This window comes from Mesoplodon densirostris, chromosome 2 (genome assembly GCF_025265405.1).
Source record: "Mesoplodon densirostris isolate mMesDen1 chromosome 2, mMesDen1 primary haplotype, whole genome shotgun sequence".
In the NCBI taxonomy this organism is placed as follows: domain Eukaryota; kingdom Metazoa; phylum Chordata; class Mammalia; order Artiodactyla; family Ziphiidae; genus Mesoplodon; species Mesoplodon densirostris.
Window position 1 is genome coordinate 127,072,978 of NC_082662.1, and position 26,928 is coordinate 127,099,905.

The 26,928-nt window shown below is 36.6% G+C and overlaps 1 protein-coding gene across 1 annotated transcript in view; it reads left to right on the forward strand.

The window, feature by feature from the left end:
• Positions 1-5,001: 5,001 nt before the first annotated feature.
• The window catches only part of ADSS2 (adenylosuccinate synthase 2), a 39,963-nt gene continuing 18,036 nt past the window's right edge, over positions 5,002-26,928 (forward strand). Inside the window, exons 1-4 of the mRNA XM_060088383.1 lie at positions 5,002-5,295; positions 18,027-18,129; positions 18,932-19,000; positions 21,091-21,141. Of these exons, the coding sequence (XP_059944366.1) occupies positions 5,113-5,295; positions 18,027-18,129; positions 18,932-19,000; positions 21,091-21,141 (406 nt within the window). The 5' untranslated portion in view covers positions 5,002-5,112. The remainder of the gene's footprint in view (positions 5,296-18,026; positions 18,130-18,931; positions 19,001-21,090; positions 21,142-26,928) is intronic.

A 26,928-nucleotide genomic window follows, 5' to 3' on the forward strand; every position in this document is an offset into this window, starting at 1 on the left:
AGGTTTTGTCCCGCCAGAAAGGAGCTTTCCTGGTTGTCCTGCCCCACGTTGGAGGGAACGTGCAGACTGGAAACCACTGAGGCCACATTTGAGGGAAAAAGAAAAGTAGGAGGGATAACTCTCAGGCATTTCCCATCTAAAGTCTTTATCTTATCAAGGCCATAAATATTGGAGATCATTTTAAAGTGCTGAGCTAGTATCACCCTTTTTGTGTTACTGAAACAAACTTGGATCCACTCACCCATGCACAGTAAAGCCAACCTACTGACACCAGGTTGTGATGAAGGAAAGTGCAGTGCTTATTGCAGAGCACCAAGCAAGGAGTCCAGGCAGCTAGTGCTTAACAGACCCGAACTTCCTGATGGCTTTCAGGAAAAGGTCTTTAAAGACAGGGTGATGGAGGGGAGTTGTGGGGTGCATGCTCAGCTCATGGACATTCTTCTGATTGGTTGGTGGTGAGGTAATTGGGAGTCAACATCATCAACCTTCTGGTTCCCAAATGGTCTGGGGCCTATGTGCTTGTGGGCAGCAGAAGTTAACTTCATCCACCTGGTGGGGATTTCATTATCTGCAAAATAGCTCAAAGGATATGGCTCAGAATATTAGCTATAGCCCTTGAGGAGGAACTAAAGGTCCTTGACTTTGTTTAATGGCTACTATTATTATTTTGTCTTGCTTGACTGTTTTCCTTTCTTTATGCATTTTCTCACTTCTTTGATTAAATTTATTCTTTGGAACTCAGGGAAGACCTAAGAGGCTAAAGTTTTCCTACAGACGAGAGGCAGGTGGAGGACATGCCAGGGAGAGTGTGTGGCGGGGGTGAGGGGGTCTGTCCCCAAAAGGCCCCATAGGGTCCTGTTCAGTTACATTGGGTATATGTCATTTTCACAAAGATTTCACGGGCACAAAGCTTAAAATTATTATGCAAAGCACAGTTAAAAGTAATATAAGTTCAGTTTGCATGATGGTTCTGAACCAGGAGCCTAAATCTGAAGGTAATGCTAAATAGGTTAAAAAAAGAGGGTGGGGGTGATCAGGTGAAATTTGTTGTAACCAGTGGGCTAGTTCCCTGATCTTGTATAATTGAGGTTTTGTCTCTCCAGAGGCATTTAACCATGTGTAACTGGTGGCATTTGCTATTGAAAAAAATGCCTTCTTGTTCAGCAAGTAGGTAATCAAGGGCTATGCTATTTTCCAAAACTATTGATACTTTAGCTAATGAGTCAAGTGATCCTTGTTGGGTTGCTTTTGCTTTGGCTGTGGAATTGACTAGCTCTCCTAATGTTCGGAAAGATTTTTTTTTTTTTTTTTTTTTTTTTTTGCAGTACGCGGGCCTCTCACTGTTGTGGCCTCTCCTGTTGCAGAGCAAAGGCTCCGGATGTGCAGGCTCAGCAGCCATGGCACACGGGCCCAGCCACTCCGCGGCATGTGGGATCTTCCCGGACCGGGGCACGAACCCGTGTCCCTTGCATCGGCAGGCGGACTCTCAACCACTGCGCCACCAGGGAAGCCCAAGATTTTTAATCATGCATTCACTGGAACTTATTCTGACCCAGAGGAGAAAGGCTCTCCCTTTGGAGGCAAACTCAGAGTCAGGTAGGCCTCCTGGAAGTTCTCTTTTAAGGAGGCTTAGTGGAGTGGGCCAATGGAAGGCTTCAAACATCTTACTCTGTAGCTGATGCCAAGGGGTTGCCGAGTGAAATTAGCAGTAGCACTTGGGACAAGCAAAAAAATTTGTTACCGGATGAACTAAAGGGTCACCATTGTCATGAATGGATTGAAGTTTCTGGTGGCAAACACAACAATTAGGTAAGTGTCCCCCTTTTGTAACAGATTGAAAATGCAGATAAGAGCACTGTCTTTCCAAGAAGAGGGAGAGGATAAGGCAAGAAGTAATAGAGGAAAAAGGTACACAGGCCTGGTCCAGTCATTTTGGGAAGAAAGATGTGTCCTTCAGCTGTTTCCTTCAATTCCTGATCAGTTTGATTCAGCAGTCTCCAGTGCTTGTTATAGTATGGGATGCCAGCTGGAGTCTTCTTTAGCTGTGAGATATTTACCCAAGGTTTGAGTCTCTTTGATGTTTTGTTGCATCTGGGTAGTGAGGGGGACCTTGGTGTAGTCCTTTCCAAGGAAACTCAAAGGCAACCTTTGTTCTTATTGATTCCAAATCAGAAGGGTTGGAGAAAATTGGAAACATTAGTTTGGAGATTTGTAGTCAGATATTGAGGAAACAAGAAGACTTTAGGATCCTGTTCAGCTTATAGATATATAACAAAACCTTAAAGAAAATTAACAGAACAAGAATCTAATATCTACAAAGGTGCAAACATAATTTCGCTCTCCATAACTATCCCCCTTTTATCAAAAATAATCATAGTAAAACTAATTTGTATTAAATTTGGCTTGATTATTTACATAAATGCAGTAAGAATAGTGATTGACCATATAAGCTCTTTTAAAGATTACTTTGCTGGAAACTTAAAAGCAAGGTACCAGGCTTATTTTTCCAAGAAGTTCCTTATAATTGGTCATATCTGAGTCTACATAGCTCTCTCTCAAATATGACATTCCAGTCAAAGCCTTGGCAATGTAGTCAGTATCTCCAATTGTATCCTGTTATAAGAAGAACATGTTCTCACTGAATTCAAGTAAATAACTGTACTGTCAGGAAAAAAATATTTAAGAGTTTCCAAATTCTGGAAGGATCAGGTAGGAAAAGATAAATATTTCAACTTTGTTTACAATTGCTGTAAGTCACAGATGCTTAAGAGAAAAAGTTTCCTTAAATCTGGAAAAGTAAACTTTAGGGGACTAACATAAGAAGTCATAAAAATTATAATCATCCTCAAAAAGACTTCATTCAGAAAAGTAAAACATTAGGGAACCAGCATAAAAAATCATAAAAATTATAATCATCCTCATTTGTTCATTCAGCCTCCTGTAAATCTTGTTGATCTTGATCTTGGGTTAGCAGCTTTATGAATCAATCAATTTTCCATTAAAGTTTTAGAAACTTTTACCCAGTTCAGTGTTATGATCTTAAAGTTATCAGAAACCTGCATTCTAGAGCAGTGGTCCCCAACCTTTTTGGCACCAGGGACTGGTTTTGTGGAAGACAGTTTTTTTCTCACAGACCGGGGTTGGGTGGGGAGGATGCTTCAGGCGGTAACGCGAGCAATGGGGAGTGGCAGATGAAGTTTCGCTGGCTCCCCTGCCTCTCACCTCCCACTGTGCAGCTTGGGGGGTTGGGGGCCCCTGTTCCAGAGTATTTGTTAGGGTCTTTTCCAGGAATCTCCTTGATGACGAAGCATTTTTATAGGAATATTTTTGCAAAGCATCAGAGTAAAACAGAAGCTCTCTGTGAATGACAAAGACTTAAATGTCTGTTATTAAAGATCCAATAAGAGTCCATTATTATGGAATTGACATGGGAATTTGGTAAGTTCTATGACACACATTTTAAGATAATAGCTAGAATTATGAATGATAAAACACCAGAACATATCAAGATTTCTAGGAATGTCATAATTTCTGAAACATTTATAACATATACAGATGCAATATAAAGAAGACTTAGTATTATTTCTTATTTGACAATGCTTCCCATGTAATTTCCCAAATAAGCCTAATTAGTTTAATATCTCCTTTTTAATAAAGAGAGAGAACAGATCCTTCAAGATGCTCCAGAGGCCCTCCAAAAAAATCCCAAAGTTAGTTTAAGGTCAAAAAGACTTCATTTATAGTTAGATTTGGGGGAAGTTTTTCAAAAATATCAAAAATTTTGGACATGGCTAAATTGGATCACAGATCATTATAAAATAATATTTATTCATTTAACTAAAGTGGCAAAAAGATTTCAAAGGTTAGAGCATTGTTGCTGGGGCAGGGAGGAATCTGCCTTCTTTTTTTTAAAAGCAGGAGATAAAATTCCTGTGTGAAAAATGTCTTCCCTTATCCCAGAAGAAGAGTAATATTCTTATCTTCCTTCTTCCTTCTGGTTATGCAATCTGCTAGGAGTGGTACCTGCATGACAGCTACCCCGTTGGGGCTTCCTGACTCCACTTAAAATGAGCTTAATTTATTTTCACAGTATACTTGGGAACCTAGCGACAACTGAAACACTAAACACTACAGAAAGGACCTGGGCTCTGGACTCAGACCATCTAGGTACCAATTCAACCCTCACTGGAGGAAGTTTACTAACTTTTAAACCCTGTAAAATAAGGATAAGATAGTATTACCTACCTCATATGGTTGTGGGAATTAAAAGTGCATTATAGTATTCGGCATATATTGTATGACATGGGCAATTCATTCCTTCTCTCTGAACTTCTGTTACTAATATGTAAAATGAGAAGGTATAGGACTCTACGTGTTCTCTACATTTTCAGGCCTAATGTCCTCTACATTACTGCTTTACTTTCGAGTTTGCCTTTTTAATGCCTGTTCCCATCTCTGTTCTTACTTCCAGACCTTTACTTTCCAAATTCTAAATCTATAGTACGTTTCAATTTCATCCCATTTGTATTTTGAAATTGCACCCTTTGTATTTTGTACACACTATCTTATCCCTTAATAAAAACAAATTAAAAATTATTTAAATATGAACATTTTCAGAGACTGAAACGTGCAGATGGCAGACACCAAATCACTGGTATACGTCGCTTCCGCCAGAGCGCTGCCGGGAGTTGTAGTCTGACGCACAGGCACACACCTCCCCGCCTCTCCAGTTTGAAAAGCGGGAGGAAGGGCGGGTGGGCGGGGCGTTGAAGTTGAAGCGCGCTCGAAGCCCCGCCCCCGCCCCTTTCCGCTCGCCCGGTTCGCCCTGGAGGGGCGCGCCCGGCCGTGGAAGGGGCGTGGTCTTTTCTTGGGGGCGGTGCTGTCGAGGCCGGCGTCCTCCGGGAGGTCCTGGTTTCTCCCCACGCCGAGGGCGGCGGGAGCGCGGGGCGGGCCTGGCTGGAGGGTGGCGACCCGGCAGGCGGGGCGGGGGCGGGGGCGGGCTGGCTCTGGCTCCTTCTTCCTCCGCATGTGGCTGGCGGCCGCAGAGCAGTTGAGTTCGCGCACTCCCGGCCGCCCGCGTCCCCTTCGGGCTCTCCTCGCGTCTCTGGAGCCATGGCGTTCGCAGAGACCAACCCGGCGGCATCCTCCTTGCCCAACGGCGACTGCGGCCGCCCCAGGGCGCGGCCCGGAGGGAACCGGGTGACGGTGGTGCTCGGCGCGCAGTGGGGCGACGAAGGCAAGGGGAAGGTGGTGGATCTGCTGGCGCAGGACGCAGACATCGTGTGCCGCTGCCAGGTGAGGCGGCCGGGCTCTGATGGGAAGCCGGTCCCTGAGTTCGGGCCCAGAACTCGCATCCACCGTCCAAAATAAGGTGTCACCTTGAGGTTCTTTCCTCTTATTATGAGCTGCGGCGACGTGGAGAAATGGCGGGAGGTCGGAGACCCCTGCCCTGGGGCCTTGGGCTGAGGGCTCGGGGTGGCTCAGGAGGAAGATGCGGCTTGACGGGGAGCCTTTGAGATGCGCGATGCCTGGGGAGTTGCAGTTCTCGGTCTGGGGACCAGTGCTCAAACCCAGGACTGAGGCCGGGGTGGAGGTGGGCTACTGTTCGAATTTGAGGAGCTACCGCCCGAGGCCTTCTGGCGACTCCGGGCGGAGACCCTACGGGGCCGCAAAACCTTCCCCATCGTCACCCATCCGCTCAGGGAGACCAAGTGGGCCGAAACGCCCTGAAATCCAGACTAACCACTCCCCCACCTGCAGGCCCTGAGCTTGCAGAGCTTTGCCTCCTCCGGGCCACTTTGTTGACATGAGAACCCACCTCCGGGGCTTAGGGCTGTTTGATGACTGTTTAGTGTCCCCGGCTTTTTTACTCGGTACCCGGTATACTAAGGGGAGATTAACTTTACATGTTGGTCCCAGAGGTGGGAATCCCACCCAGCTCTTTTACGATTGAGGCAAGTGAAATACACGAGTGTCAAATCTAGTATTTAGAAATATTTACAGTGTTACGCTCACATCTAGAGTGAACTTTCGGGAAATGGAATGGTAAGGTACTTCCTATCGGGAGACACGTGGTTTTCAATGTAAGCTTTCTTCCTATTTGTCGTTTGCTTTGAAGCAGCCTAGAGGCTAGGCCTTTGTAAAGACTCTTAGATAACTATTACCAATTTCAAAATTCGAAATAGTTGAGCAATAACCACTTTCAAAACGAATGGTAGTGTAATATCTGAAGTTAACCACTGTCTGTTTAGGTTGCAAGAATGTTTCTTCTTCATGAACTTACCTGGCACAATATAATGATGCTGTGTACCTTCTAACAAGTTCATAGGCCCACTTGATTGGAAGTTTTCTACCTAAAATTGAGTACCATTTGAGCATGCAGAAAAGGTAATCGTAGGCACATCAAAAGTTAAATAAAAATCTCGTGTTTTGCGTGCAGAAATCCATCCTTCCCGTTCCTTGGTTAAGACAGCTGTTGCACCAGTTGCCTCTTAGTATTACCACTAGCACCACCACCACCACCTCCCTTCCAGACTTCTATTCCTCCACCCCTCTGGCAACACACATACCTTACTTAATAACAACCCTAAAGGGGTTGCCTCACACTGCCTTAGGAGCTGCTCCAGAAGGCTGGCCTTCACCTTCCTTTTGTCTTAAAATCAGATCTGGCTGTGTTGTGGGGAAAGAAGTATGAAAGTATACCTAACTCTGGGTAGGAGGGGAGAGAGGCTGAGACCTGTTTATTTACTTCACTGTCATTTCTGACATCTTCCTTACACAGAAATAGTAGTGCTCGGGTTCAGCTACATTATGGCTTGTAAGAAGGTTTTGGGAATGTGACCATTTTGCCTTTATTCTGAAAGATCCTCAGTTTTAACATCCCTTTGAAACGTAGTAGAATTAGTTTGTTGATTGGAGAAGGTGCTACTGTGTTACTGTAAAAAGTAGTCTTGAAGGAGGTTATGGACCAATCTGATCTGATGCCCTTGGAAAGTCTAGAGAGAAGTGACTGAGAAGGAGCCAAGTTTGGCTTTAAAATGTTAGCTGAAGTTAGAGTAGAAACATATGAGCAGACTTGTTAGGCAGACTTTACTCACCTGGAAAGTTTTGACTTACTACCTTCCTTATATAATTTAAAAAGTGTTGTATTCTTCTAGTGCCTTTTAAGAGCTCATCATTAGAAGGATTCTTATGTCTTGTTAGTGCAGGCAGATAAGTAACGAATAGACTTAATGTCCCTTGTGATTCACCTTGGTAACTTTATATCATCTGGTCAGTTCTAGTAAGTTGACATCTACTTAGTGAAGTAAGTTCTCCTGACTTATAAAATTGATGGTTATGGAATGTTGAAATTCTTAATAAAGTATATATAGAAAGCTGGGAAAAGTCAAATTTAGGAAAGACATTTTGGGCTTGAATTGCCACGTTTGATGATTCAAGTTTTGTGTATTATTGAAAATAATATGCACTTTGTTAGAGTTTAAGCAGTATATTTTTGTCATATTCATGCCATAATCTCAAATTTTATACAGTCTTTCTCCAGAAGTGGTATACACATAATGTATCTCTAATGGAATCATAAAATAAGGAATTTTTTCCAATAAAAATACAGTGTTTTTAAAAAGAAAAGCTGACACTGCATTTAACTATATATTTTAATATATAAAATGCCTTTTTGGAAAGAATATATGCAAAACTAGTGGCATTTTCATCATCATAGCACTTAAGACCTGTATTTTAGATTCAAGATTTATAGGAAGTTACTTATAACTTGTTAGATACACTATATCCTTAAATAAGTGTGTAGGACTTGCTTGAAAGGATGACTTAATTTTAAATCGATAGGTCTTTTAAGAAAAAGAGAAGAAGAATTAAGTATAGGACCAATTCCTGGCACAGTTCATTCATCCAACAATCACATAATGAATATCTACAGGGGACCACTTAGCCCCAGAGTTAAAAGCTGAAAAAGGCAGGGCTTGTGCCCACAGGGAGCTTATAGTCTAGTGGACAACTGTTTCTTAAACAAGTATTTCCCAGGGTGGGGATAGAGAAGGGTACTAGTACAGCTTTTTCGAAGGGTTGAAGTATGGGAATAGGAAGGCTCCTTCCTGGCAACACAAAAATAGTTTTATTAGGAGAATATTACTGGTTTTTTTTCTCCCCAAATACTCTCAAAATAAACTATTATTCTTTATTTTCTTTATTTTGTTGAGTAGAAACTACAGAGATTTTAACTATTGTACTTTATACCAGACCTTAAGCATGGACTTATTTATTGTTCTGGAGAAAGTAAAGCTTGGTAGTCTTAGCTACAACTACAGGCATGAAGTTGCCTGTAATCAGGAATAGGTAGAAGAGTATTACTTTGTGGTTTTTCCCCAGGGCTTTAAAGTTAATATAAAGAGAAAATATTAACTAAAATTAATTATAAAGGGAAAGTATTTCCTGTCACTTGCTATATAAAGTTGGCCATAAAAGTACACACAATTTTAAAAAATGTTAATTTATAGCTAGATGCTGGTATTTGCTGAAGGCTCTGAAACCAGCTATTAGCAAGTGATAAAGAAATGTAAAAGACATACCAGCCGCAACTGAGACGTTCTCCTTGAAATAATCAGAAAGGTTGAAAGATAATTTAAAAGAGAATATAATTTCAGTGTTTTTTAATGCCTTGACCTTATACAGCTAAAATTATCTTCTAAACCACTTCCCATAATTTTGAAGATGGTGGAGAATTAGCATTTAAGGTAAGCCATTCTTCCAGTTTTATAACAATTGCTATTTCTGTGTCTCCTATCAGGATTGTTTTTTATATGTAGTATTTCCCAAGTGCCAACATAAGTGTATACCAGTGTGTGGTGTACTTGGTTAACTCCTGCTTTCTCGGATTATTGTGTTTTCCCTTCTAGAATGTACGTTTTCTCAAAAAGAGGACTTGTTCAGTTTTTGTTTTCTTCCATAGCACCCAGTACTGTGTGAGGCAGAGAGGAAGTAAATACCCAACAAATATTTATTGGGTGACCTGGATCACCCTTAGAAATTTCTGTGAATTCAGTAGTTTAGCCCTTTCCTGTATTATTTTAACATACCCCTGGACAATTTAATTGACTACTGGCATGAGTTTAACGTGGAATCCCCAACTTTCCTTGGATTAACATTTGTTAAGTAGTATTTTCAGCCAGTATTTTTCACGTACCATTATGTTCAAAGTCTTTACTAGTTTATTTTAGACTTATTTCTTGTATCTATGAGAAAATAGATAACTGATAATTGTATCATTTTTGTGTATTTCCTCAGCAAATTTCAGTTGAATGCCCTGTGATTCTAGTAAATAGTTTTTCCTTGTTGAGGGCAGTAGATCTCAAAGTTTGGTCAATGAGGATGTCCCAAGTTGTTCACTATTTAAACTTATTGTATTAGTGTATAAAATATACCATTATCTCTATTTTTGAGGCATATATTTTTTAATTATATGAGGTCATCTCAATATCAGATCAATATTATTCTGTTTCTTTAATTTTGATGAGAACGGGTGGGTTAGTTCGGTAGTTTTTAGTATCTCTAGGAAAAACTTTTGCCTAGAACAAATCTAGAGTGAACTGGTAAATTGATAATATAGTTAATAGCTTACTTACTGTAACTGAATACAAATCTACTTATAGTATCTTTTGGGGACTAGGTCAGATTTTGACACCAAAGATTAATGTGGTTGAGCTACATACCAATAAGTGAAGACTGGTGATATTAGAATACTTTTATCTAACGTCAAAGGGATATTGAGGTATTCAGTATTGTCTGGGAAAAGCAATTGAAAAGAACAGTAAGTATGTATAACACAGGGAACTATACTGAATATTTTGTAATAACCTATAAGGGGAAAAGAATCTGAAAAAAATATATATGTATGGGACTTCCCCGGTGGCACAGTGGTTAAGAATCCGCCTGCCAATGCAGGGGACACGGGTTTGATCCCTGGTCTGGGAAGATCCTACATGCCACGGAGCAACTAAGTCTGTGTGCCACAGCTACTGAGCCTGCTCTCTGGAGCCCACAAACCACAACTACTGAAGCCTGTTCGCCTAGAGCCTGTGCTAAGCAACAAGAGAAGTCACCTCAATGAGAAGCCCGCGTACCGCACTGAAGAGTAGCCCCTGCTCACCGCAACTAGACAGAGCCCGTGTGCAGCAATGAAGACCCAACGCAGCCAAAAATAAATAAATAAATATTTATTTAAAAAAAAATATATGTATGTATAACTGAATCACTTTGCTGTACACCTGAAACTAACACAACACTGTAAATCAACTATACTTCAGTCAGTCAAGAAAGAAAGAAAGAAAGAAAAAAAGGAAAGAAAGAAAGAAAAGAACAATAAATAGAGGACAGTTCCCATGGCTACTCTGGCTCCAGGATGGAATGGTTCTTTACATTGGACCAACTTTTAATTATATTTAATTCAATATAATAAAATTCCTCTTTAAAAAATAAGAGGTCCCATGAAATTTTTAAAAATGGGATTTTTGTATCAAGCTTTTAAAAACCCTTTTAAAGGAAGAATTTTATTCATGAGAGAAAACTTTTTTGACTTGAAATCTGCAGTTCAATTTCAATGTGTATTAAGAAAATACCTCTATAAATGTAATGATTAATTGAATTTTTATCAAGCATTTAGAGAGCTGCACAACATTATTGGTTTATGCATTTTTTGCTTGCATGTCTGATCTTCCTGACTATGACCCTGGTCATCTCTGTCCGTTGTTTAGTAAGTGTGTATATTAGAGTTTGGTACCTTGAGTCTAGAGCTTCTTAATTAGGAACCTGAGATCCTCCAAGGGCTTGTTCCATTTTCATTGTGAGAAGTTGTTTTATAATGGTAATTTAAGGTACAAAATACAAGGTACTTGAGATTTTTGTCATTTGTGTGACATTTATCTGTGTATGAAACTGGAAGGTAACCGTAATACTGTAAGGTAAAGCAGATACCGTAGGCCTTTAAGAGATAACTGAGCAGTATACTTGGATGTCTTTGCTAAAAAGAAATTCAGATACCCTGTATATGTTTTCCTATCTAGTGTGTCTGGTTACTGTTGAATAGTTTAATTTGATCAACTTACTGCTAGTAACTTAAACCTGCTCTACTTTGAAATCATAAGCTAATTGCAATTATATGAATGTTTTTATAAAAGAACAGTCATCCTTGTTTTTAATTGCTTTATTGCTGTGGATTGATATGTTTTAGTTTTGGCAAATAGTGAAGTGTTTCATCAGGAAAGGGACACAGGCCTTTCAGTGTTTACCAAGAAAAACAGCACAGGTAATAAGCACCGACTCAAAAGATTGTTAGGTTTCTAAGAAGCTTGAAGACTAGGTAGGAAGTGGGAACACTTTTTTGATTGCTGGAATAGTTCAAAGGCATGGGGTCTGAGGCATTGCTGTGCTCTGCTGTAATCCATAGTGTTCACTCTGACTTCTTGATTGATGTTCATTTTTAGCTCTGTGATTACTGTACCGTGTTCATGTATTCAGAGCAAAAAGGACAAAGAGAAGACACATACTATTTTAGAGGCCTAAGTGGCCTGAGAAATGCCTCTTGGCTATGTGCATGAAATTGTTAGCCCACAACACTATTGCTAAAAAGAGATATCATTGTTTCGGGTTGTAACATTGACTGCCTTCATCTCCTCTCCCAGCAGAAACTCACTTAGCTGCCCTAGTGATTTTGGGAAGAGGAAGACCTAGGAGCAAACTAAGAAGTTAAGACTCAGGAATCACTTTTGCAGACTAATGTCATTTTGTTCCTGTCTAAATTTTTTTCTTTTCTTTTCTTTTCTTTTTGTTTTTTAAATCTCTCCCGGACCTTCTTAATTAGAAACTTACACATATCAACATTTCCTGATCCAAACTTTTATTCTAGAGTTGGGCTTGACAGCCTCTGGTTCTGAGGAGTGATGGAAAGAAACTTTAAAACACTTGTCTTCTGACTTTCTTAAGTTTAAAATTAAATTGGGGGGAAAAAAGTACACATGGAAACAATATAAAAGAATTAAATACTATTATTTTGAAATATACTGTCTAAAACCCCAAGAAACAAACAAACCAGTGGAGCCCAAAAGTGGCTTCATATTTTGTGGCAAGTCTCTGAGGAAAAACATAAGTCTGTAATGCCTTATATGATATTTAAGAGAACAGTTACAAAATAACTAAATACTAAATAATATTATATCATCCTTGTGTCCTGCAGTACCATGTTGTAGAGGTTTATTCTTGACAGCATAAATATTAAAATTTAGAGGTTAATCATTTTTTAATTGAAGTATAGTTGATTTACAGTTAGTTTCAGGTGTACATAAGTTAATCATTTTATATTCAGTTATTACTAGCACAAGGTGTGAACTTAGAGAGCCAGCTGTATACATACCATGTTGCAATGAGTTTGTTTTGTGAATCATTTGGATTCTTTGTCTGCAAGCAATGGAAAGAGATTGTCTTAAGCAAAATGCCAGTATGTTTAAAGGAAGACCAAGATGGCTAAACCTTAGAGTGGCCTGAGACAAAGGCAGACAGCTTCTGGGATCTCAGCAGCCAGAACTGGCAGCCTTTCTCTTTAGGATGCTCCCTTAGGTGATAGCCATCTCTGACTTTGAAAATCAAATTCCCAAGAGAGAGGAGCTTGATTGGCTCAAGCTTGGATCAGGTTTCCCTGTCTGGATCAATTACTGTGGCCAGAGGGGATGATTACTATGATTTACAAAGTAAGGGGTGAGGGGGAAGGGAAACAGAGGGACTGAACATACAAAAGGTGTAGCTGACCTACAGTTAATTTCATATGGGAAAATTAAGAAATGAGGAAACATTAATTCAGGGTGATTCTCATTTGTAAACTGTTTTCTAATATCACTGTAGACCTCTAGTGCTTTTCTAGAGGGAAGAATGTTTGGTGTTAAATAGGTTTTTATTATTTTAACTATAATTAAAATAATGAGAGTTAGCTGTATTGGTTTTTAAAAACTAAAAGTATATACAAGAAACTTTGCCCTTCATCTTTGGGAACACAGAATTTTAGTTCTGCTCCCCCCGCCCCCATCATAATGTTCTAATTTATTTCAATGAGATACAGTTTTTTCCTGGTCATTAGGAAGCTTATTTAATATTTACATTCAATCTTAATGTAAGAATAATGGTCAAAGAAAATAGGTAAAATAAACACCAAACTAGGGGATGTTTTTGTGATTGTGGTGAGTGCTGATTGGATGACTGGATTTCTTTTTTTTTTTTGATATATTCTTTACTTTAATACTATTAATTTGCATTTATTCTGTTTTTGGAGGCTATAGAATGGCTTTATTTTCTCAGACTTGTAGAGTTTTGTTTCCTAAAATTAATCAGTCCATATCAAATAAGTACTAACAATGTCATAGAACTTTATTGGTCGTTGCGGGGGAAGCGAAGAAGTAGTGAGCCCTTGTACTTAAAGATCATCTCACATCTATCCCCACTGAATTTTACATTTGTTCTTGTTATTTAATATAAGAAAAAATATCATATAAGGCATTATAAACTTAGGTTTTTCCTCAGAGCGACTTGCCACACACTGTGCAGCCACTTTTGGGCTCCACTGGTTGGTTTGTTTCTTGGGGTTTTAGATGGGATATTTTAGAATTAAAAATGTTCAAAAATTAAGACATCTGAGATTCATTAAGAAATATTTTCTCTATTGATAATAATTGATCTGGAAAACAACATTAATTACTATTCCACAGCTCCTTGTTTGTATAACAATTAATTGAACTTTTTTTTTTAGTTAAGTAGTATAAAATATACAGCTATGGTAATTAGAGGTTAAATGCTGCATGAATGACTGGGATCATAAGTGTTATGGGAATTTAGCAAAGCAGCAAGAGGTAGTTACATATAACTATTAGTATGTGATTAATATTGTATCTGGGAGGATAGTTTACCAAATTTGCTTTGGGGAGTCTGTTAAAAGTATCAATAGAAATAAGGATATATTTATCTCCCATCATTTATCTGGCCTTCCCAGTGCTACTTAGGAGAATTGTTAAGCATAATTAAACAGGTATGTCCTTGCTACTTATCTTGGTACATACTACATAGACTTGCCCATGTGAGAAGCATTCCATCACAAATGTGGGAGCCTGCAGTTCAGAGTACAGTTGGCCCTCCATATCCCTGGGGTCTGCATGCAAGGATTCAATCAACCATCAATCGAAAATATTTGAAAAAAAATTCCAGAAAGTTCCAAAACGCAAAACTTGAATTTGCCATGCTGGCGACTATTTACATAGCATTTACATTGTATTAGGTATTATAAGTAATCTAGAGATGATTTAAAGTATACTTGAGGATGCACGTATGTTGTATGCAAATACTACACTACTTTATACAAGGGATTTAAACATTTGTGGATTTTGGTATCTGTGGGAGTCCTGGAACCAATCTCCTGTGGATATAGAGGGAGGACTGTATCTGCCCTTGTAACTTCGTAGTGGGTATTAGTGGTTGGGTGAGGCTGGCAGTGGTGGTCCTATTGAAACTTCTTTGTTTTGCTATATGCTAATAACATGTGACCCTTCCATGGACCTCTGTTTCAGGACAATTTCCTGAGCTCCCAAGAAGAATTTTGTATATTCCACACAATTTATAAATATTTTAGGTTAGCATCCAAGTAGGCACTTCAAATTTGAAGCTTCATCTGGGGCTTTTGGTGAAATGACCCTGTACTCAAACTTATTTTATATATGTAGATTTAATTTGTCAAGAAATTCCTTTTGAGTAGCTCCTTCTCAGTTCACCTCAGGACTCTTTTCTGCACAGTGAGTGTTTCAAGATTAGAAGCTATTATACCCCAACTCCCTCTTAGGGCACTAGTGACTGAATATACTAATAAGCACTTACATTTTCTCCCCTAACTCCTTAATAGGAAAATTTTAGGGTTATTCTTGGGTTTATTTAACCATATTTTCCTACTCAGCCAAACAATTTAAATGGGATTTAAACCATCCTTAGTAAGGCATTGGTTATTGAAAAATCTTGGTCAATGTTTGAGTGAGCAAGCTGTTCACTAAAGTGTGATTTCAAGCCTTCTGCAGCTGAACTTTTCCAGCCTGAACCACCACCTGTATGTAAACTTGGAAGAACTCAAAGAATTAAAGCAATTTATCGCCCTCAAGTCATTGATCGCCCTCAAGTCATTGATCGCCCTCAAGTCATTGATCACCAATCACAACCACCTGCCTCAAACAAACAAACATATCAGCCACTATCTTTCCATCATTACTTCCTGTCTTGGTAAGATATTATCTAAGAGAGTAGTAGGCTTTGTTACACACAAGAACAACCGAGTTAATAATTATTTCACCAAATGATTAGTATATCTGTAAAAATAACTTTGTGTAAAGGAGACTTACTTTAAAGGTCTACATCAAAATTACAGAGTAGATTGTTTTTTATATTAAGCAAATGATGGATTAAAAAGAAAACTGGTTCTGCTTAAATAATAATGCTTTATTGGTTGTTTGTCTCAAAGTCACCAATACTATTAACACTTTAATACAAATGCATTAAATTTAGTGTTTTATAACAATTTAGAGTAAATAGTTATAATAACAAATTAACACTTTCCTAGGATTTGAGGAAATTTTAGTGAGCTTCATACTCTGAAAAAATTTTTCCTGAAAAGTTGGGGGACGTTTCCTAAATCATAAAAAGTTGTGATAAAAAGGCTAATATTGGTATGAGGGATAGAGTAAAAGGAAAACCATAAAAACCAAGTAAGAATTGTCCTGTGGGTTATTTAAAACAGACTAAGTTAAGATCAATATATTCTTTTGTTATGTAATATATGTTTTAAGATTCTGTCAGGATTGGTGATAAACCTGCCAAGTGTGAAATAATAATAAAGTGTATACCAGGAAGTGTATTGCAACATTGTTAATAATGACAAAAGGTTGGAAACAATCTGAATGTCTTTCTTTGGGTCCAGTTTAATAAATTATGTGTCCATATAAAAAGGAATGTAGTGCAGCTGTTGAAAGGATGAGATGTTCTATTTACAAGGTTATGGAATGAGCTCCAAGATTTGTTAAGTAAAAAAGCAAGCTGCCCAGGTGTGTATCTTTCCTACCATTTGTATAGGTGGAATAAAACAATGTATAAATATGTGTTTGTATATGCAAAATTACTTAGGGAAGGACACAAAAAGCTGGTGGTAACAGCAGCCTTGTAGCAGGGAAGGGGAGGGTGGAGTATGGGAAGGACTTCACTTTTTGTTGTGCATCCTTCTGTGCCTTTTGTATCATATGCAGATGTTGCCTACAAAAAATAAATAGTAAAAAATATTCACCTGTTGCCTTGACGGTATCAAGTGAAGGAGGTATTGCTTAACACTACCACTTCTGTCCTTCCTGTGTCTTGTCATCTGCCTGTTATCTTGTGGACTATAGGCCACCACCACCAAGTCTTTTTTTTTTTTTTTAATTTACACGACATACACTAGTCTTTAAGCAAGGAGTTCTTTGCTCTGTACAGTGCAAAACACAGTGTAAATAAGTATTTGCTTTTTTGAAGATTTTTTTTCAGGACCTATTTTTCTGGCATTTTTGTGAATTCATGATGATGATGGTAAAAGTAAGTAAAATACATCTGTCAAATAGCCTTGTGATCAAGTTAAACTAGTCATCCTCAGGAGATATCGTTTTGATTGGTTTTTTTTTTTAAATGTCCCACAAAGATGTTGTTAAACCTTTTATTTGTTCAGATATATTCCTAGTTTGTTGTTTATTTTAAAGCTTTTGTTAGTATTTTGTAAAAGTTAAAACATAATCAAATTGATTTGTGTCTTTTCCCCATGCTTTTTAAACTTAGAAATTAGAAATATTATCTGGTCACTTAATATTCAGTCTCCTTTGTACCTAATTTTTATAATTCAACTTCACATTTTGTTTCATAGAGTGGAAGTTTCACCGTGGGTTTATGCTATGATTCTCAGCTTTAGAGGTTCTTTGACCCAGTGTATTACTTTAGCCAGAGATGAGCAGATTCAAGGAATCGGTCACTAACCAAACTCATGAGACTGATTTTAAAATTTAAAAATTATTCTCCAGGATAACCAATATTTGAGGGATTTACTTGGGAGATATCATCGTTGATAAGTCCATGTAAGAATAATAATTTTAGGTCACAAAGTTGCTTGACACACTCTTAGGACAATGAGAATTATATGAATATTTATATCAAGTTAGGGTAACTGGATAGATTTTTCTATTTTAAGGATTTTTTAAGATAAATATCATGGAAAATTAATTAGATTGCTACATGTTCCACATAGTGCCGGAAACAGAATAACAAACTAATTGTTCCCTGTACTTTGTTCGCTTTTTTCTCTTTTAAAAAGGGATATGGGACTTCCCTGTTGGCGCAGTGGTTAAGAATCTGCCTGCCAATTCAGGGGACACAGGTTCGAGCCCTGGTCTGGGAAGATCCCACATTCCGCGGAGCAACTAAGCCTGTGCACCACAACTACTGAGCCTGCGCTCCAGAGCCCACGAGCCACAATTACTGAGCCCACGTGCCACAACTACTGAAGCCGCGCGCCTAGAGCCCATGCTCTGCGACAAGAGAAGCCACCGCAATGAGAAGCTCACACATACCAACAAGAGTAGCCCCCGCTCGCCGTAACTAGAGAAAGCCCGCATGCAGCAATGAAGACCCAACCCAGCCAAAAAAATAATAATAATAAAATAAAATAAAAAGGGATATGTCGTCCTATCTTCCAGAAACCTGAACTCTCCAATTTCCGGATCCTGTTAGGAATAACCATTCAAGTAGGGAAAGGAGAGAGGATAGACAAACTATTGTAAAGCCTGTAAAGAATAAGTATTCATGGCAAATACTTGGGTTGCCTTATTGACATTTTAGCAGGAGATCGTTAATTCACTTTGGAAGGAGATATATTACTTGTCATATTTATTGTCAGGTTCATTTTTCCCAATCTTGTATTTCAGGGAGGAAATAATGCTGGCCATACAGTTGTTGTAGATTCTGTGGAGTATGATTTTCATCTTTTACCTAGTGGAATAATTAATCCTAATGTTACGGCATTCATTGGTAAGTATATAAACTGAACTTAGGGACGTTTTTCCCCCAATGGATAATAGTGTTTATTTTTCATAATCTAAACTTATTTAATCTCTAATCAAATGATTCATTGATTGCTTATTAATCTTGACAGTGGTACCTTCTGGAATATACCTAACTTTGGCTGTTTTACAACTCTTTTAGATCATTTAGCACTAATAACTTTTTTGGAATGATTACTTTGCATTTATTTCTGATCATTGGCAATCTTAATTGTATAACAAAGTGTTAGATCATCAAATCAGTTTTCCAAACACTATGAAGCATAGTAAGAAATACAAGAGGTCTGTGTTTCATGGATTGGTTCTGAACACTTACAACATAAGATGCAATCTGATATTTTCTCTTGTAGTCTTTTATTTTTAAAAATGCTCATCACAACCCAATAAATTGATTTTATGGCCACTAATAGGTTTGAGTCCCCAATTTGAAAGACTGTGATCTGGTTCAGTTTGCCTAAAACTATATAACTAGTTTCTTTCAAAATAATAGTTTCACTTTGTTTCAAAGAAATTTGAAATTATATTGAGTATAGTTTTAGTGTTTTATATTCTGTGTATTATGTTCTATTATGTATTTACATTATACTACCGTTTAAAACTTGGAATCATTTCTGTGGTAACTCCCTGACAAATTAGAATGTCCTACTAATCAAAGTGCCTCACTCTTCTACTATTCTAGATAAAGAGTTATTGAAGATGTATGTCTATATTATAAATATAGATGTTTAAATTTGGGATTTGCTAATTTGTAGTTTTTTTTTTTTTTTTAGGAAATGGTGTGGTAATTCATCTACCTGGATTGTTTGAGGAAGCAGAAAAAAATGTTCAAAAAGGAAAAGGTATGAAAGAATGAATCTGCTTTGTCTGGCAGCCAGTTATTTATTTTTTTTAATGAAGTATTATTGGACTTTCATTCCAGAAAAACTTAACATTTTTGTCTTCTACTTTAAAATTGCAGATTATTTTAGGACAAAATTTTTAATGTCAGTTATTAAATTTTTTTCATTATAATCAGTGTTCTAAACAAAAGACAAACATAACAAGGTCATTGTGTAAGTCCTGATTTTTTACACATTGGTCATCTGCAAACTTTAAGTAGCTAGAATTACTATATGCTGGTGGCAAAACTCTAGGAAATTCACGAGTTCATTTTGTCATTTGTGCTCGTTAGCATCCATTTCTACACAAGCCAAAAATTAGCTTAAGGCAGTCAGAAAGCCACTGTAGCCCATTTTGTACACTTTTAGTCTCATTTCCTAGAAGATCTGGAACTCCCTTGGTTACTACAACCCAGGGACAAAAGAGGTTTTTTAGGTCCCTGCCTCCAAATGAGGGAAATGCTTCTTCTATGCAGTGTATCCACTTCCATCTTTAAAAAAAAAAAAAAAGACTTGATTTCCTGCCTTTTCTAATCTCTTCTGGATTTTTGGAAGTCTGTTTACATTCAGTTAGGCTGCCTTGCTAGTGTTTGAGGGGAATGTGGCAATGCAAATGATACACAATTGAGGAAAATCATTAGTGTAGTTTTCCCTTAGCTCATATTTAAAGAACTAAATTCTATTACATCGTTAACGTTTATTTTTCACGTTTAAAAGTAGCAATCCATCCTCAAGTGTTCCTAACAACTAAATCTGACTTCACAGAATCCTGTCTTGCTATTATCTCTGTTGTCTTCCCTGCATTTTTACCTGTGTGTTGTGTCTGCCTTTTTAACTGATCACCTTGAGGTTCCCTTGCTGCTCTCTGCTGTCCTTCATCCCCTTTACAATCTTGCCCTACTCTTTTTCCTTCTGGCCTATCTAACCCAGCTGAATCTACTTTATTGAGTTTCTTTGTAATATTTTGTTATAATATTCCCTAAGCAAACTTTAGAATACATGTTACATATCAAAAACAGCTATGGGGGGGCGCTTAATAACTTCTTTAATCTATAAGGAATATTTGTAAAACAAATCTTTGGATATTATCAAAATTAACAGCTAATTTTTAATATTCAAATACTAATTTTGAAAATAGGGCTCATTGACTTATCCTTAAAATGCATATAGCCTACTAAGTTACTCTCTTTAAAGAAGAATATTTAGATTCATTCAACAATCATTTTTCTTGAAAATTTATTGGATGACAGACCCCATACTATGAAAATTCATGGCCCCTACTCTCAGGCATTCACACTTAAACGGGGAGACACATGTATCTTCTTATAATTCAGTGTGATAAGTGCAGTAATTGATAGTACTTTGAAGGAATTAGAACATTTTATTATTTTGTTTAATCACACTTTTTTTTTTTTTTTTGCGGTACGTGGGCCTCTCACTGTTGTGGCCTGTCCCGTTGCGGAGCACAGGCTCCGGACGCGCAGGCTCAGCGGCCATGGCTCACGGGCCCAGCTGCTCCGTGGCATGTGGGATGTTCCCGGACCGGGGCACGAACCCGTGTCCCCTGCATCGGCAGGCAGACTCTCAACCACTGCACCACCAGGGAAGCCCTAATCACACTTTTTATAATTGTCTTTTGGGAAAGGGTGCCATACCCCAAATTAACTCCCTTTTCTCAAAATTCTCCCCTTGCTTTGAACTTCACCCACACTCCCTCACATCCCACTCCCCCCGTCCTACCGCCCCAACAAAATGATATTTCCTACCATTTCTGTTTTGGATTCCTAAAAGTATTTTATGTGGCTATGGCTGGCTTGAGTTTGGAGCTTTTTAGAGCAAAACATTTAGAAGGAATTTGTGAATGACTTTGTATAATGAATGACAGGTGAGAAAATTCTTGTTAAACATATTTCCTATGCAGAAGAAAAGATGCTAAAATGACTACTTAGGTGAAAAACACTTTTAAACAGTGTATTTCTAAGGAAATTAAGATTTAAAAATTATTATACAAAATGTTCAATTAAATGTATCTTTTTTTCCCTTCCCTCTAGGTCTGGAAGGCTGGGAAAAAAGGCTTATCATATCTGACAGAGCTCATATTGGTAAGGGGGACGTAATACATTTATTTATAACTATCTTTTTATCAGAAACATCACATGAAAGCATTTAGTAGCCAGTTTGTCTTTAATTTTACTGAACACTAAGTAGGATGAATTGTAATAATTGGGTTCAGATACATGGAATCTTATTCATTTTTTTCTTTTGTTTTTAATAAGGGCTAGGTTAAAGTTTACCTATTTCTGAAGAATTAGCTAATCAGATGAATAATTTAAGCAGTATTTCATGAGACATTGCTACTTCTATTAAAAAATAAGCCACATTAAAATACAAAGAGCTTTTTCTTGCATATATTAATACTCATGTAAAAGTAGGTCTCCCATCGGGCAAGTCTTTAGAGTGATTCATTGTACCTAAAATGTAATAATACTGCTTTTTAAATGATGTAGATTTTATTCAGACTAGCCTTCTCCTCCACTGGTTACAACAAACTGGATTCTAAAATTAATTTCAACCACCACCAGTATATTTGAAGGTTGTTTCCCTGTTATTATCCTACCTCTGAAGTGATAGCATTTTTAATTACCAGTGACATGATTAAGAGGCAATAGCCAGGAAAGAGAAAGAACTATAAACCATGTTAGAACTTCTGTGATTGATTAGAACTCTTAAATTGTATTTAAATATGTATGTCTCCTGAGGCAGTAGCTGCTGTAGTTTTAGCATTGACCTCCATTTAAGAGGCAACCCCATCAAAATTTTCTTAAGAGTATTTATCAGCCAAGTGACAGTACCTCCAAATAACAATCACAGATTTGAATACTATGCATAGTCTTAGGAAATCAATAAAATAACTTATTTGAAGTAAACTGTACTGGCTTGACATACAGCTTTTATGTGAAAACTCCCTTTTCATTTCGTAGTTTGCCATAGGCTTCTTAATCTATAAAATCTGAAAAGAACAATTTGTGATTACCACTGCAAAACAATTTTATATTAGTTCATATTATCGTATATGTTGTCCATGAGTAGATTGGTATTCCCATACTGAAGACTTTGCTAGTTGTTAGTGTGACTAGATAAAATGTAAAGAATACATACTTCTGTATTTTCCATAAAACAAAGTAGGCTGTGAGTCATTTGTATTTCACCTATTTAAACTATGAAAATATTAACTATCAATTATACTTGTGTTTAAACTGAACCTTTTCTTTGAAGAGCTCGTAGTTTTTTAGTTTTTAGCAAAACTGCAATTTATATTTCCAGAGTAATAGTGTAGATACATCACTAGACAAGAAAAGAAAGTAGAAAGCTTTGCAGTCCCAAATAATAACATGTAATTTGGATGAGGACAAAAAGGTTTCATTTTGCTTTTATGAGGAAGGAGGTTATAAATCTGTCATGTTTGTTGGCCATTTTAAGCTTCTGATTAAAAAAGAGAATCATACTCAGCCTGTCACCTATATAGTTTAAAATATTTTTTGGTTATTACCTTAGTACTTTTAAACTTTTACATATCATCCCTATAGGGCTGTAATATAGGAAGCAATATTGTATTATTTTTCTTACTGCCAGTCTTTTAGGTATATAATGAAAATTATATTTTTGTGCATTACTTTTGTATTGTTTTTTATCTGCTCACACTCACTAATCATTAACTTTATATGTATTTTATTTTGTTAAAATGAGTCATCTTTAACTTTCTAGTTTTTATGTATAGCCTTTTGGTATTCATTGCCTCTGTCTTGTGAATAAATGATGAAAGCCGCTACTTATCTTCAGAACTTTGTAATGGTCCTCTGTCATCTGCTATGTGAAATTCAATATCAGAATACCACAATTTAGGATTGCAAAATAGGATAATACCTAGTATGTACTCTTTGAGTAACTTATAACATTAATGCACATAATCAGGTAAGTAATTCGGCTTATGTAAATATATGCTGATGATATCAATCTGTTGAAAAGAACATGGTCTTAAGAGAGATACCTGTGTTCCTGTTTGGATTCTCCACGTTTTTCATTATAAATGCTTTGGGTCTGTCACTTGACAGTTTGCATTCTTGAACGTAGCACAGTGGTTAAGCAAGTTACTTAATTCCTTTAGAGTACAAAAACCAAAGAAAATACTAATACAAAGGGGTCAAAGAACCAGAGTAATAGGAAAGTAATGTGGTTTAAATTATAACAAATGTGAATTAATTTTTAAAATTTTTAAATTTATTATATTTATTTAATAATGGTTTTTCCTTTTCCATAAATTTATATTCTTAAAGGAAAGTATTTCTTAGAGGAGAAATAGTTAGAGGAGAACTGAGCCCAGAGAGGATAGCTCTGACTAAAATTTAGATATAAGTAGTAATATGTATAATAATATATGTATTCTTTAAAACATGTGTTATTAAAATGTCTATAAAAAACATGTATTTTTAGTATAGTCAATTCTGAAATGGTGAAAAGAAGTAAATAACGTTATCAAAAAATCAAACTAACTAGAAAATTGCTGAGAATCATTGCTGTGTAACCACTTCACATTTTTGCTTCAGGGACTCTCTTACCATAGGACTGAAAGGACAGTTCTCTAAGTGCCATGGTAATTCTGGCGTTAGAACTCTCATTTCAGTACTAAGCACAAAACCTAGTCTGGTACATAGATGCTTAAAACTATTGACTCTTTCCAAGGATTTTAAAAATTTCTCATAAAATCCTGAGATTGTCAGCACAAAGTATGATGGGTGATATGGAGTATAGTATAATAGAATTACAGGGTTTAGAATTTTAGGGATCTGGATCCAAATGTTGTTTTTGTGTCCTCTGGCAAGTTATTTGTCTTCCAGGCATTAGTCCCCCCCATCGGTAACAACGTCTCACACAAGGCTGTGCCCATGTGGGAAAGAGTTTTAGCTGTTTTATTCATAAATATGCCCAGCACCTAACTTAGGTGCCCTACCCCACTTGGCCAAGATGTACTACTTTTTCATCTGGAGGCATACTGTCCTGTAGTTTTTTAGTTTTAGTGCCTTCATTTTTCTGCAAGAGTACATATAGGGTTGGTATTATTTCCTTTTAAATGTTGGCTAGAATCTTTGAGGGGATATTTTTAGTTATAAATTCCACTTCTTTAACAGATATGGAGAGATTCAGGTTTTTCTGTTTCTTTTTGTGTCAGTTTTGGTAATTTATGTTTTTTCAAGGACTGTATTCATTTCATCCAACTTGTCAAATTATTGGCATAAGATTTTTAATGTTTGTATATTATCCTTTTAATTTCTGTAGAGTTTGCAGTGATGTCCTTTCTTTTATTCCTGGTATTGATAATTTGTATCTTCTCTCATTTTCTCTTGATCAGTCTAACTAGAGCTTTCTCCATTTTATTGATTTTGAGTTTTTCCCCCAAAGAAAAAGCATTTGATTATGTTTATTTTCTATTTCATTGGTTTCAGCTCTTTATTAGTCCATTCTTTCTACTTTCTTTGGGTTTAATTTGCTCTTTTTTTTTAGCTTCTTTAGAAGCTTACTAGATTATTTATTTTAGACTTTTTTAATATAAGCATTTAAAGTTATACATGTCTCTCTAACACTATTTTAATTGCATTTCCAAACACTGACATTTTGTATGTTTATTTCCATTCCGTTGAAAATACTTTGTAATTTTTTTTGTGATTTCCATTTAATCCATGAGTTAAATATGATGTTTGTGTTTCTAAATATTGGAAGATTTTCCTGATTTCTCTCTATTATTTATTTCTAATTTAATTTTGTTGTAGACAGAATATACTCTGTACAATCTTAGCCTTTTAAAATTTGTTGAGATTTGTTTTATAACCTATTATGTGGCCTGTTTTGATTAATGTTCTACATGCATTTAGAATATGTGCTCTGTTCTTGTTGAGTAGTGTTCTTTAAATGTCAATTAAATCAAATTGGAAGATAGCATTGTTCAGATCTTCTGTATCCTAAGTGATTTTCTATTTACTTGATCTGTCAGCTACTGAGAGAGAGGCATGTTAAAAACCTCCAACAATAATTGTGGATTTGTCTATTAATTTCTTTTCAACTCTGTAAGTTTTTGCTTTGTGTGCTTTGAAGCTGTTAGGTGCATGTATATTTAAAATTATGTTTTGATGAATTAGCTCTTTCATCATTATGAAATGTCCTCTTTATTTATGGTGATATTTCTTATTCTGAAGTCTACTTTGATATTAATATAGCCACTAGAGCTTTCTTAAGATTAGTGTATCTTTTTCCATCCTCTAATAATCTTTAATCTATTTATATTTTATATTTATGGCTCATTTATTGTCGACAAGATGTATTTGGGCCTTACTTTTTATTCATTGTGACCATGTGCCTTTTAATTGGAATGTTTTGACCATTTACTTCTAGTACAGTTAATTAGCAGTATGGTTGAATTTATATCTGCCCATTGTTTTCTATTTGTTTTTTTTCTTCTTTCCTGATTTCTTTGGGATTTGATATTTTGAATATTATCTCCACTATTACCTTATGAGCTATACCTCTTGTTTTATGAATTTTGGAAGTTGCTCTAGGGTTTATAGTCTGCATCTTTAAATTTCTCATGATCTACCTTAAAATAATGTAACATTTAACCTAAGGTCCTTACAACAAAATGCTTGCATTTCCTTGTAAAGTCCTTTGTGTTATTATTGTCATACATTTCATGTCTACACTGTTATAAACTCCACAATACATTGTTAATATTTTTGCTTTAAACAATCAATTTTCCTTTAAAGAAATTTAAAAATGACTAAGTTGTTGGCCAATTCTTTACATTAGCATACTTAAGCAAGTATGCAAAGAACTATCTATTACATCATAATTGTGCCCCTTCCCATTGAATCTCATAACAAAATTTTAATATAAGAGATGTTTATTGAGGAAAAGAGACCTGAGAAATGACTGGGAGTTTGAAATTTTTTTAAGCATTTGAAATCCAAGGTTTGCTGGGTGTCTGTCCTTTGATTCAACAGCTATCGGAAGCCTACTCTATGTCAGGTGTGGTGTTAGGCACTGAGGATTCAGCAGTAGAAAAGAAAAAAGTCCCTTAATGGAGCTATAGTAGGGAACACAGGTATGTAATGTACCATGGTATATAGTGATACATTCTGAGGAGAAAAAGTAAATCAGAGAAAGGAGACCGGTAGTGTCAGGCATTTGGAGGAGTTGGGTGGGGAGCTATAATTTTAGATAAAGTGGCCAGGGAGGTTTCACTGAGAAGATGACATTTGAGTAAAAACCTGAAGGAGATGCAAGATGAATAAGATCTAGAGATATGCTGTACAATCTTGAGTTGTAGATTACAATACTGTATTGTGACTTAAAGTGGTCATATTAAAAGAAGAAAAAAACTTAAAAAAAAAAAAAGACCTGAGAAGGTGTGAGAAGCAAGCAAAGTGGATATTACATGTCCTGAGGCTCACACTGGACACTTTAATACAGTATAAAAATAGTGTTAATAAAACTTAACTCTGATAATTAAAAAATAATAAGATGGTGTTAATAAAACTTAATTACTGAAGGTACACAATTGTCTTTAATTTAAAAAATTAGACTGAATCCCCAAGGTGGCATTTTGTGTTTTCAGTATCTAGGCTGTAGAGAATGGAAGAGATATTCGAGCAACTTTAGACAAAGACTGTTCTTTCAAAAACGGTAGTTGTGGTGGTATTAAGGCTCCATGCCATGATGAAGCTTCATGAAAGTGATGATTCTGATTGTACTCATAGCTTCCTGGAAACTAGAAAAACCTAAGAAAACATTAGCTCTACGGCAAGGTACTTGGCTCACCTGCTTTCCAACAACTATTTGTG